Source organism: Balaenoptera musculus, chromosome 4, assembly GCF_009873245.2.
Source record: "Balaenoptera musculus isolate JJ_BM4_2016_0621 chromosome 4, mBalMus1.pri.v3, whole genome shotgun sequence".
Classification (NCBI taxonomy): Eukaryota; Metazoa; Chordata; class Mammalia; order Artiodactyla; family Balaenopteridae; genus Balaenoptera; species Balaenoptera musculus.
In genome coordinates, this window is record NC_045788.1 from 82,371,185 (window position 1) to 82,385,155 (window position 13,971).

Consider the following 13,971-nt stretch of genomic DNA (forward strand, 5'->3'; position numbering starts at 1 on the left):
TGTATCATTGAAAGAGGCTTCATCTGGCTTCAGTGCTCAGTATTGTCTTGCTAATCTATTCCACATACTGTAGGCAGAGCTTTCTAAATGCAGATTCTACTTTAATTATATCATTGCTTTTCTTATAATACTTCAATTGTTCCCTATTATTCTTAGAATAAAAATAGAATTTTAGGCAAACATTCTTTGTAATCTTGCCCGTACTTATCCACTTCCCCAGTCTCATTTAAAATTATCTTCTGGGTCCCTCCCTGTTTGGTGTCTGAGGCCTTCTGTGTCGCCACGGGCACAGCGCCGCTCACACCATGGCTTGGGTCCCGAGTGCGCCACAGCCTCTCGAGAGACGTGGGTCCTCGGAGCCTCTTTAGTGCCGGAGCTCGGGCCGCAGGCGGCTCCGCGGCGGCGGAAAAACAGAACCTCTGGAATGGATGGACTCTTCCCGAGCAGCTTTGCTAACTTGCAGCAGCTGAACAATGTTCCTCATTAATATCTGTCTGTCAGCATAATCGTCACATCATTTCACTCTGAACAGACCCAGGAAAGCATTCAGCGTTTTGAGCAACAGGCAGGGCTGAGAGATGCTGGCTACACACCCCACAAGGGCCTCACCACCGAGGAGACCAAGTACCTTCGAGTGGCAGAAGCACTCCACAAACTAAAGCTCCAGAGCGGAGAGATAACAAGAGAGGAGAAGCAGCCGGCCTCCACCCAGTCCACCCCAAGCAGCAGCCCCCACTCGTCCCCTAAGCAGAAGCCCAGAGGCTGGTTCACTTCTGGTTCTTCCATAGCCTTACCTGGCCCCAATCTTAGCACCATGGATTCTGGAAGCGGGGAGAAAGACAGAAGCTCGGCAGATAAATGGAGCCTCTTTGGACCAAGATCCCTCCAGAGGTCTGATTCAGGAGGTTTTGCCATCCAGGCCTACAAAGGAGCCCAGAAGCCTTCTCCAATGGAACTGATTCGCACGCAGGCCACCCGAATGGCCGAGGATCCAGCAGTGTTCAAGCCACCCCAAATGGATATCCCAGTGATAGAAGGGAAGAAACAGCTGCCGCGGGCCCACAATCTAAAACCGCGGGACTTGAATGTTCTCACACCCACTGGCTTCTAGAGCTCTTTCTGTTCCAGGGACTCTGGATAGAGATGTCTTGAGCCCAGCTCCCCTTTACCTTGGCTCTGACATAGGAAAAGTTTTGTTTTCTCTTTTTAAAAATCTCTCAAACTGAGGCTAGAGCTGGAGACATAATTGGTTTTTGAGAAACATTAGTGCAAAGCTTGTCCTTGTGTGGAAGAAGCCATTTTGTACTGCTTTAATTTAAAGTTAGACTAAACCTCTGCAGTGATGTATGGGGACCTCATTACGTATTTTTGTATCATTTACCCTACACAAGAACTTTGATCATTACTTACTAGGTAAATAATGTTTGTGTTGTTCCAAAACCAAGGCTTCTTGATTCCTTTACCACTGTCCATGTGCGCATGGACAAATCATGGCGTAGAGGCGTTCACTGACTAGTTTAGACGACTTTGGCCCTCTTGGCTGTGCTGGCACTGTGTGCTCCAGCCTTGTCAGTTATGGGGACCCAGGATCTGTTTGAGATCTGGGTATAGTTAGGAGCCAGCCTTGGCAGGGATCCCCTCTGTTTTCTGCTGAAACCGGAATCTCCTTGCTTGTTGGTAGACCTCATGGATCACTTTGTCCTGCAGCCAGTTCTTACTGTAGTACCTCTTGGGCCAGTGCTGTTGGAGGGATGCTTCTCTTTTGTGTGTCACAGAACAAACACTAGCCTTACATATCCTTTGTTGCACTTTAAAGTGAGATTACTTTAACTCCCATTTGGTTGAAAACTTCCTAAGGGAGAAAATCCAGTCTACTGGTTTGGTATAGATAAATGGATGTTAAACTTTCTTAAAGGAGGCGGCAACTGCAGTTCGAGTATAGTCTTGCGGTTCATATGAAACTAGTGTCACCCTATTTTGAGTTTCTTGTTCAGGCCAGGGCCTGAAAAATTTTTTCCTGGGAGGTGGAAGAATTAAAAAATTTTCTGTATGCAATCATTTCCCCCCAAATGAGCCTCATACCTTTATAAACACGTACCTCACTGAGGAAAGGGATGAGGGGAACCACCTTTTCATTTCTCCTCGCTGTGTACATGTTCAATCATTGTCTTGAACACTGTCTCAAATTCCTGCTGTCTTTTGCTTTGGACAGTATGGTGTCTACACAAGGAGCTGAGCTGACCTTCCCACAGAGATGCCCTGGAGTCTAAAATGATCAGAACAGTTAATTTATTTGTGTCTTCTGTTATGCTTGTATCTCTTAACTTGTTTTGACAATAAAAATCCTTACTACTTTCAAAAAAAAAAATAAAATAAAATAAAATTATCTTCTGCCTACCTTCTTCTTTCCCCCCTGCCTTCCTCTTGCTTTCCATTCCATTTGAAATTCAACTACACTGACCTTCTTCCATGTCCTCCAATGTGCCATTTTCTCTTTCACAGTTCTTTTTCCAGCCCTTACTCTGTATAACTCCAACTCTTCCTTCAGTCTCTATTCCAGCTTTTACTCCCTCGACGAAGCCTTCCTTGACCCACCAGTGGTCTCAGTTAGGTAATCCTTATATACTCAACACTGTCTGTTGGATTCATTTAATTTCATTATGCTTCTCCCTCTAAATATTTCCAGTTCCTTGAGAACAGTGATGTTTCATTCATCTCTAGCATCTAGTGCAGAGGCTGATATATAATACATGAATAGTCCTTTTATACTGAGATAATATTCAAAATGCTTACCTTCTAAATTAAAGACCTCTTCTCTGATTCTAGCAGTTACTAAATTTCCTTCTTCACCCTTCTTAAATACATGTTTCTAAAGTTTCTCCAAACACATTCATTCTTTCGGTGATTTTCCTATGTAGTATAAGGATTATTATGGTCCAAGGGCCATCTTTTTTTTTTTTCATTAAAATAAACAAAAATTCTTAAATCCCTGTATCCTTCCTGGAGCCTTATGAGGCAACTCATAAGTAAGAGTAAGAGTAAAAGTAAGAGACACAATGTCCCTGATCACACTTGGTCATCTCATAGCATCTTCCCTCTCCTCATTTATCTCCTCCTGAATGAGCACTCACTCTCAACAGTAAGTTATATATGTTTTTTTTTTTTTTTTTACTGTCTTTTTATTCAGTGAACATCTATTGAGCAAATACTATGAATGAGTCATTGTTATTGTATTGAGGATATAATTGTCAAGCTCAGGATTATAATGTAGTATTACAAAAGCTAATTTGCCTTTATTTTATGTTTTAAATGTATGGTTCACAGTTCTTTACTTGGTTTTTTTACATCAGATTATAAACTTTGGGATAATAACGATTATTTTATTCACCAATCCTGTATCATATGCCCACTACCAGGTTATAGAATGATATGTAAAAGAGATATTCAACTCTATTTTAGCACTTAAATATTCACAGAGAAGACAGCATGAGAAAAATTTACAAAACAACATATAAACCCTCAGGTCAAAGGCAGGCATCATAACAGGTTTACGGATGTGTACCCAAGGCAAGAAGAATTCCAGGACTTTCCTGAGGTTATGTAGGTAATCAGTGTGTGAGTTTGGCCTGGAGCCTACCACTCTTAGTCTTGGTGGGGCACACACAACTATCCATGCCAGAGGAGAAATGCACTTTCTTTGAGTAGTACCTTTCTCTGATATTTTTTTCAGAGCAATTCCCATTTATTTTATACTGTACTAATTTAATAAGGACTTACACATTTAGGAAGACTATATTTCCTGCCTGTTTATTCATTCGTTCATGTCTTTATCAAAATAATTATTGAGCATCCACTTCTTGCCTGGAAATATTCTAGCACTGGGCATTAGAAGAGTGAGCAAGACACACAGAAATACCTGCTCACAAGAAGTTTATGTTCTAGTGGAGGGAGAAAGACAATAATAGAAATAAATAAGTAAACATTTTAGTATGTTAGATAATCATAAGTACTGTGGAGAACAAAAATTAAGTGGAAAGAAGTATCTAAAGGTGTATTGCCAAAGGTGTATGTGGGTGCAATTTAAATAGAGAAAAGCACTCCAGGCTGAAGGAACAGCAAATGAAAAGACCCTGAGGCATAAGCTTGCCTGGACCATTCTAGGAATAGCAAGGAGGCTAGTGTGCTGAAGTGGAGGGAGTGGTGGAAAGAGAAAGAGATGAGGCCAAAGAGATAATGGAATGCCAGGTCTATAGGGATTTATAGGTCACTGTTAAGACCTTTACACTTACCCTGTTAAGACTTTGATGCAAACTCTGAAATGTGAGGCCATTGGAGGGACTTAGGAAGATGAATGACATGATCTGACTTGTGTTTCCAAAGGACCTCCTTGCTCCTATGTTGAGAATGGATTGCAACGTGCAGGATGGAAGCAAGAAGACCAATTCACATATTGTAATAATATTATAATAGGAGAGAGATGTTGATGACTTGGCAAAAGCAATAGCAGTGGAAGTAGAAGAAGTGATCATTTTTAGGATTTGTTCTGATGATAGAAGTGATATGATTTCATGATGGATGAGACATGGAGTATGACAGAAAGATGATCCAAGGTGTTTTGGCATGAACAACTGAGAGAATGGAGCTTCTAAAAATTGAGATAAAGAAAACAATGTGAGGGGCAGATTTTAGAGGGAAAAGATGGAGGGTTTTGTTTTTGATATAGTAAGTTTGATTACCTATTAGACTTCCAAGGGGAGATGTTGAGTAGATGGATGTATAAAGAAGTCTAGATTCCAGTGGGAGATGTGCAGGATGGATGTAATGATAGATACTATAGAAAATAGAAAGTAGCTCTAAAATATCATCTTTGCTTTCTAGAAATGTATAATCTAATAGTCTGACGTGATAGATACATAAAAGTAATTAACAAGCAATGCAATCAGTAGATGTAGTGTATTTACAAAGTATGTGACTACCAAAACGAGTGCTGGTGAAAGTAGGTACAATCATTCCTCAGAGAAGGGAGATGTACATTCAGGGAAGGGTCCAGAGGGAAGACAGGATTTGAAGTGGCTTTGAAGCATTTGTTGAATTTTAGTGGTTATGAAGGGGAGAGGTATCCCGGGCCCAGAAGGTAGGAAGTAGGAACAACACAAAACTCTTGAAACACAGGTGAGATCTTCTCATGTGTCTAGGATGGATGTATGGAAATCCCAACTTAAGTCACAAGATATAGAACTGCTGAAGAAGTGACATGAACTTGACCTGGTAAAAAGTATCCATAGAGATTTTTTGAGTTAGTGAATAACATACGCAATGCACTGTTTTCAGTAAATGAATCAGGTAGCCACGTTGAATTTATTCAGTTTTGCAAATCCAGCTTTAGTACTTCCTCCAAAATATTGTCCATCAGAGCCCTGAAGCTAATTGATAAAAAAAAAAGGTGTCTAATTCCATAGCTTTGAAATACTTCCATTGTTTTAAAATATAAATAGACCTAACAAAGGTATATAAGAACAGCTTATATGAAATTATTATCATGTTCTCAAGTTTATACTTGTGACCATTAGGAAGCATTCATATATATATATATATATATATTTAAATAAAAGCTTTTTTTTTTTTATAGCTACTTTTTATTTTATTTTTTTATTTATTTATTCATTTTTGGCTGTGCTGGGTCTTCGGTTCGTGCGAGGGCTTTCTCTAGTTGCGGCAAGCGGGGGCCACTCCTCATCGCGGTGCGGGGACCGCTCTTCATCGCGGTGCGCGGGCATTTCACTATCGCGGCCCCTCCCTTTGCGGGGCACAGGCTCCAGACGCGCAGGCTCAGTAGTTGTGGCTCACGGGCCCAGCCGCTCCGCGGCATGCGGGATCTTCCCAGACCAGGACTCGAACCCGTGTCCCCTGCATTAGCAGGCAGATTCTCAACCACTGCGCCACCAGGGAAGCCCCAAAAGCTTCCTTATTTATTTATTTATTTATTTTTGGTTGTGTTGGGTCTTCGTTTCTGTGCGAGGGCTTTCTCTAGTTGCGGCGAGCGGGGGCCACTCTTCATCGTGGTGCGCGGGCCTCTCACTGTCGCGGCCTCTCGTTGCGGAGCACAGGCTCCAGACGCGCAGGCTCAGTAGTTGTGGCTCATGGGCCCAGTTGCTCTGCGGCATTTGGGATCTTCCCAGACCAGGGCTCGAACCCGTGTCCCCTGCATTGGCAGGCAGACTCTCAACCACTGTGCCACCAGGGAAGCCCAGGAAGCATTCATATTAATGTTATGCCTTTGGATAGTCTGGGGCAAAATATATCTTTTGCTCTAGGAAGGCTGTCTTTCCACCCTGTAAGAAAATAGGTAACTTTCCATTGGCCAGTAAAAACCATCCGGAAGAAGAGGAAGGTAACAGTAGGAACTAAGGAGGTTAAAATACTTTAAAACTCAAAACATCTTTGCCATCCACGAAGTGGCTGTACTTGCCCTGTTTCTAGTCACACCTTAGTTTTCCAAGCAGACTGAATAATCTTAGTCTTTCTCTGGAGATAATACGGGATGCAATTCCCTTCAAAGAAGGGATTTGTGCTTGCTGGCAGCTCCCGGAGCTCTGTTCTGTCTACTAGTTGAGATCTCCAGAGTGGCTTATGGGCTTTGTGTAATTTCTATCTGCACCCAGACAGCTGGACTTCATTTCATTTTTATTTGCATTTAATAATAAGCTGCCTTTCCTTAGCTGTTAAATTGTGAATTATCAGACACTATCAAATTCTCCTTCCCATATTCTGACTACACTTACTTTGAAATAGACCCATTGGTAACATGCTGGTTCCAGGGAAAAGCTGGGCTTCGTGCCATGTATTTCAGGGTGGGAACTACTCTGATATATTTCTTTTGGGGCTAAAAAATGCCATTTCTGATCTAATGTGAACACTGGGAACAGCAGAGCGAGTTTTGTGGCGGATTCATCTTTAATTATTAAAACAGGAGAGATCATTCATGCCTCTTTGAAGTTCTTATTTTATTTTCAGTAAAGGAAATGAATGTACAAGTCACTACATGTGAAGCAGGGTAGAAGTGAGGGTAAAAAGAAAAAAAAAAAACAGAATGACAGAAGGAATAGAAAATAGAGGGAAATAGTGATTATAAAGAGGAAAGGAACTGTAGAAATGAGAACAAAGGACAGAGATGGCCCGCTTGGTAGGAAGCTGGTACCTAGCACTCAGTAATATTTGGAAATAAGTGGATTTGAGATCTCTTTGCTAAGTCATTGTCAGTTGATAAAAATGCAACTATATGTTGGCAGCCAATGGGCTTAGAAGAGCTAATGATGAAGGAAAGGATGAGGAATGAGGGGGAAAGATTTTGCATATTAAATCTTGCTGAGGGATTATGTCTTCTTGCTATGGATTTGGGAGGAAAAACACATAATTAGTTCAAAAAACTGAGGAAAGTGGAATGGGGTGAGGAGTTGCGAGGAAGAAAGTGTCACGACCAGAATAAAAAGTCACTCAGTATCAAGCATCAAAGATCTCAGTGTGTGGTTTTTCTTTCTTTCTAAAATTGTCCAGTCCTGGTAATTAGAAAGTGAGCATAATGAGGGGGCTGGGCTGAGTCATGCTTTAATGAGTTAAAATTACAGCAGGCTGGCATCCGTTATATGGAAGAATTTGTGTGTGTGGGGGAGGGCAGGGGGCAAGGTGTCATTTTTCAGGGCAGAACATTACTAAAGCTCTAGGTGTATTGACAGAATTGGTCTTGGGTCCCAGGCCAGGAGCAGCAGAGGGAACACAGGATTTAGGTGCATTAATGGACTCTATGATTATTATTCTCAATGTTATTATTATAATTATGGATAATGTGTACACATATCAAAAATTAATTATCATTTAGTTGCCTCTCATGCTTGAGGAGTTTGAGCCTTTTCTTGCTTACAGTGAAATAACCATAAGAGAAAGAGTGGTTCGGGACTAGGGAGATGCTACTGATAAAGAGACCCTGGATGATTGCTGCTGTAAGAAGCTTCCCGCTTATTTGATTGTCCTCTAATCTGATATATCTGGGGTTAAAATTAACTTTCCCCAGTAAAGAGAGGAATATGGAAAGGAAACAAAAACATTTGCGTAAAGGGTAACTTAGAGCCCTAAGCACTGGGAGTCAGAGGACAAGATTCACCAGTCCTCCAGCCGTAATAGCGTCAGTTTCAACCCAGGACAAGTTCATGAAACAGCGCTCCAGTGCAAATGTAACAACTAAAGCCTCGCTTCCTTGCTGTTCCAGGCAAAAAAATAAGTGTATAATCTCATCTATTCTTAATGCCACCAAACTGGCAATACACCTTAAGCTAATTAGAAACAGATTTCCCATTTCACCATGGCTTTATAGTTTATCAATGAGACAGTTTCTCTACAGATTCACTTTAATAGCTCACAGCTATAAATTAAAAGGATGTCTTAGGGTGGGCTCCCCCAAAATAGACCCTGAAATGAGGAATTGTGTCAAAGTGACATATCAGGAAAACATTTACAGGAAAAACCAGTAGAGGAATAGGAGAGTGGGAATTGGAGGGGAAGAATAGCAAGTGAGAATACAGTATAATGCAAAATCCCAGTGGGTAAGGCATACCTTCAAGTTGTCCTGACTGTAGTAAGAGGGCCTGAGTGTTTATATTCCAGCACCTAGAAGCATTGGTTAATGGCTTTATTGGGGGAGGGACAGAAATTCCGGGCCATTTCAAGAGCTCTATATATTTAGGCAAAACAGAAACAAAACCAAAATCCTCTAGCAGCCTGAGGACAGCCCACTTGACAGAGCCTCAGGTGCTGGCTGTTCTAAGCGCACCTCATTTGGAGACAATATTCGTGAAAATGGTAGGGGATACGAAGGGATATGGGCAGAGCACTGGAAGAATCTACTGCAGAGAGGATAACACTTCACGGGCTCCCTGTTGCCTGCAAAATATGGATATTGTCCTTACTTCATAGCATGGTCCTTGCTTTTTCTTTCTTTGTCCATTTCCCTCCCCTATTCCTTTCCAAATTTACAGAACTGCTTCATTATCTCAAATGCACCATGTTGTTTAATGTTTCCTTGTCTTTGTACGTGGCTTTCCCTCTCTGGAATGCTCTTAACTCACCTCTTCTCTTTGCCTGAAACTCTGGCCCCATCCTTGAAGATCCTACTCAAGCTCTACCTATGTGAAGTCTTCTCTAATTGATCCTGGAGGAATAGACAATTATTTCGTCATAAAACTGTATCACCTTTAGTCTCAACACAGGATATACCCCACTGGATTGTAACTTTTAATTCGTATGACTGTTTACTTAGGTTATGTTATCTACATTTTTATTTATCTGTGAAAACCAGGAACCCTCGATCTATGTTTGGTATGGGATAGTATCAGTGAATGTTGCTGAATGCAACTAAATGTATATTAAAAAAATGAATGAAGGAGACACATAGAATTTTTGACTTGGAGGATCATTTTGAAGTAATCAAGTCTAAGTCCCCACATAGTGTAAAAATCTATATTAAATCCACACCAGTGGATATTTGGTCTGTTTATTTTATTTAATTAATTAATTTATTTATTTATTTTTTAACATTTTTATTGGAGTTTAATTGCTTTACAATATTGTGTTAGTTACTGCTGTATAACAGAGTGAATCAGCTATATGCATATGTATATCCCGGTATCCCTTCCCTCTTGTGCCTCCCTCCCACCCTCCTTATCCCACCCCTCTAGGTGGTCGCAAAGCACCTAGCTGAACTCCCTGTGCTATGCAGCTGCTTCCCACTAGCTATCTTACATTTGGTAGTGTATCTATGTCAATGCTACTCTCTCTCTTCGTCCCAGCTTCTCCTTCCCCGTCCCCGGGTCCTCAAGTCCATTCTCTACGTATGCGTCTTTATTCCTGTCCTGCCCGTGGGTTCATCAAAACCATTTTTTTTTAAGATTCCATATATAGGTGTTAGCATATGGTATTTGTTTTTCTTTTTCTGACTTAATTCACTCTGTACGACAGACTCTAGGTCCATCCACCTCACTACAAATAACTCAATTTTGTTCCTTTCTATGGCTGAGTAATATTCCATTGTCTATATATGCCACATCTTCTTTATCCATTCATCTGTCGATGGACCCTTAGGTTGCTTCCATGTCCCGGCTATTGTAAATAGTGCTGCAATGAACATTGGGGTGCATGTGTCTTTTTGAATTATGGTTTTCTCTGGGTATATGCCCAGTAGTAGGATTGCTGGGTCACATGGTAGTTCTAATTTTAGTTTTTTAAGGAACCTCCATACTGTTCTCCATAGTGGCTGTATCAATTTACATTCCCACCAACAGTGCAAGAAGCTTCCCTTTTCTCCACACCCTCTCCAGCATTTATTGTTTGTAGATTTTTTGATGATGGCCATTCTGACCAGTGTGAGGTGATACCTCATTGCCATTTTGATTTGCATTTCTCTAATGATTAGTGATGTAGAGCATCCTTTCATGTGTTTGTTGGCAATCTGTATATCTTCTTTGGAGAAATGTCTATTTAGGTCATTTGTCCATTTTTGGATTGGGTTGTTTGTTTTTTCGTTATTGAGCTGCATGAGCTGCTTGTATATTTTGGAGATTAATCCTTTGTCAGTTGCTTCGTCTGCAAATATTTTCTCCCATTCTGAGGGTTGTCTTTTCATCTTGTTTATGGTTGGTTTCCTTTGCTGTGCAAAAGCTTTTAAGTTTCATTAGGCCCCATTTGTTTATTTTTGTTTTTATTTCCATTTCTCTAGGAGGTGGATCAAAAAGGATCTTGCTGGGATTTATGTCATAGAGTGTTCTGCCTATGTTTTCCTCTAAGAGTTTGATAGTGTCTGGCCTTACCTTTAGGTCTTTAATCCATTTTGAGTTTATTTTTGTGTATGGTGTTAAGGAATGTTCTAATTTCATTCTTTTACATGTAGCTGTACATTTTTCGAGGACCACTTATTGAAGAGACTGTCTTTTCTCCATCGTATATTCTTGCCCCCTTTGTCAAACGCAAGGTGACCATATGTGCGTGGGTTTATCTCTGGGTTTTCTATCTTGTTGCATTGATCTATATTTCTGCTTTTGTGTCAGTACCATACTGTCTTGATTACTGTAGCTTTGTAGTATAGTCTGAAGTCAGGGAACCTGATTCCTGCAGCTCTGATTTTCTTTCTCAGGATTGCTTTGGCTATTCAGGGTCTTTGAGTTTCCATACAAATTGTGAAATTTTTTGTTCTAGTTCTGTGAAAAATGCCATTGGTAGTTTGATAGGGATTGCATTGAATCTCTAGATTGCTTTGGGTAGTAGAGTCATTTTCACAATGTTGATTCTTCCATTCCAAGAACATGGTACATCTCCCCATCTGTTTGTATCATCTTTAATTTCTTTCATCAGTGTCTTATAGTTTCCTGCATACAGGTCTTTTGTCTCCTTAGGTAGGTTTATTCCTAGGTACTTTATTCTTTTTGTTGCAGTTGTAAATGGGAGTGTTTCATTAACTTCTCTTTCAGACTTTTCATCATTAGTGTATAGGAATGCAAGAGATTTCTGTGTATTAATTTTGTATCCTGCTACTTTACCAAATTCATTGATTAGCTCTAGTAGTTTTCTGGTAGCATCTTTAGGATTCTCTATGTATATCATGTCATCTGCAAACAGTGATAGTTTTACTTCTTCTTTTCTGATTTGGAAGCCTTTCATTTCTTTTTCTTCTCTGATTGCTGTGGCTAAAACTTCCAAAACTATGTTGAATAATAGTGGTGAGAGTGGATAACCTTGTCTTGTTCCTGATGTTAGAGGAAATGTTTTCAGTTTTTCACCATTGAGAACAATGTTGGCTGTGGGTTTGTCATATATGGCCTTTATTATGTTGAGGTAGATTCCCTCTATGCCTACTTTCTGGATAGTTTTTATCATAAATGGGTGTTGAATTTGGTCAGAAGTTTTTTCTGCATCTGTTGCTATGATCATATAGTGATTATCCTTCAGTTTTTTAATATGGTATATCACATTGATTGATTAGTGTATATTGAAGAATCCTTGCATTCCTAGGATAAACCCCACTTGATCATGGTGTATGATCCTTTTAATGTGCTGTTGGATTCTGTTTGCTAGTATTATGTTGAGAATTTTGCATCTATGTTCATCAGAGGTATTGGCCTGTAGTTTTCTGTTTTTGTGACATCTTTGTCTGGTTTTGGTATCAGGGTGATGGTGGCCTCATAGAATGAGTTTGGGAGTGTTCCTCCTGTGCTATAATTTGGAAGAGCTTGAGAAGGATAGGTGTTAGCTCTTCTCTAAATGTTTGATAGAATTCGCCTGTGAAGCCATCTGGTCTTGGGCTTTTGTTTGTTGGAAGATTTTTAATCACAGGTTCAATTTCAGTGCTTGTGATTGGTCTTTTCATATTTTCTATTTTTTCCTGGTTCAGTCTTGGAAGGTTGTACTTTTCTAAGAATTTGTCCGTTTCTTCCAGGTTGTCCATTTTATTGGCATATAGTGGCTTGTAGTAATCTCTCATGATCCTCTGTATTTCTGCAGTGTCAGTTGTTACTTCTCCTTTTTCATTTGTAATTATGTTGATTTGAGTTTCTCCCTTTTTTTGTTGATGAGTCTGGCTAATGGTTTATCAATTTTGTTTATATTCTCAAAGAACCAGCTTTTAGTTTTATTGATCGTTGCTATTGTTTGCTTCATTTCTTTTTCATTTATTTCTGATCTGATCTTTATGATTTCTTTCCTTCTGCTAACTTTGGGGGTTTCTTGGTTCTTTTTTCTCTAATTGCTTTAGGTGTAATGTTAAGTTGTTTATTTGAGATGTTTCTTGTTTCTTGAAGTAGGATTGTATTGCTATAAAATTCCCTCTTAGAACTGCTTTTGCTGCATCCCATTGGTTTCAGGCCGTCATCTTTTCTTTGTCGTTTGTTTCTAGGTATTTTTTGATTTCCTCTTTGATTTCTTCAGTGATCTCTTTGTTATTTAGGAGTGTATTGTTTAGCCTCCATGTGTTTTTATTTTTTACAGTTTTTTTCCTGTAATTGATATCTAGTCTCATAGCGTTTTGGTCAGAAAAGATACTTGATGCGATTTCAATTTTCTTAAATTTACCAAGGCTTGATTTGTGACCCACGATATGATCTATCCTGGAGAATGTTCCATGAGCACTTGAGAAGAAAGTGTATTCTGTTGTTTTTGCATGGAATGTCCTATAAATATCAATTAAGTCCAACTTGTTTAATGTGTCATTTAAAGCTTGTGTTTCCTTATTTATTTTCATTTTGGATGATCTGTCCATTAGTGAAAGTGGGGTGTTAAAGTCCCCTACTATGATTATGTTACTGCTGATTTCCCTTTTTATGGCTGTTAGTATTTGCCTTATGTATTGAGGTGCTCCTATGTTGGGTGCATAAATATTTACAATTGTTATATCTTCTTCTTGGATTGATCCCTGGATCATTAGGTAGTGTCCTTCTTTGTCTCTTGTAATAGTTTTTATTTTAAAGTCTGTTTTGTCTGATATGAGAATTGCTACTCCAGCTTTCTTTTGATTTCCATTTGCATGGAATATCTCTTTTCCATCCCCTCAGTTTCAGTCTGTATGTGTCCCTAGGTTTGAAGTGGGTCTCTTGTAGACAGCATATATACAGGTCTTGTTTTTGTATCTCTTCAGCCAGTCTATGTCTTTTGGTTGGAGCATTTAATCCATTTACGGTTAAGGTAATTATCTATATGTATGTTCCTATTACCATTTTCTTAATTGTTTTGGCTTTGTTATTGTAGGTCTTTTCCTTCTCTTGTGTTTCCTGACTAGAGAAGTTCCTTTAGCATTTGTTGCAAAGCTGGTTTTGTGGTTCTGAATTTTCTTACCTTTTGCTTGTCTGTAAAGATTTTAATTTCTCTGTAAAGTCTGAATGTGATCCTTGCTGGATAGAGTAATCTTGGTTGTAGGTTTTTCCCTTTCCTCACTTT

At 39.6% G+C, this 13,971-nt stretch overlaps 2 protein-coding genes across 5 annotated transcripts in view; both read left to right on the forward strand.

Annotated features, from left to right (window-relative positions):
• The window catches only part of LOC118894312 (limbic system associated membrane protein), a 633,564-nt gene that overhangs the window by 46,605 nt on the left and 572,988 nt on the right, over nt 1–13,971 (forward strand). The window lies entirely within an intron of this gene.
• LOC118894464 (putative monooxygenase p33MONOX) lies at nt 494–2,356 on the forward strand (the record flags this gene model as incomplete). The annotated part of the gene is made up of 1 exon (XM_036850747.1): nt 494–2,356. A coding segment is annotated over one exon (618 nt), but the record flags the coding sequence as incomplete, so codon positions are not given.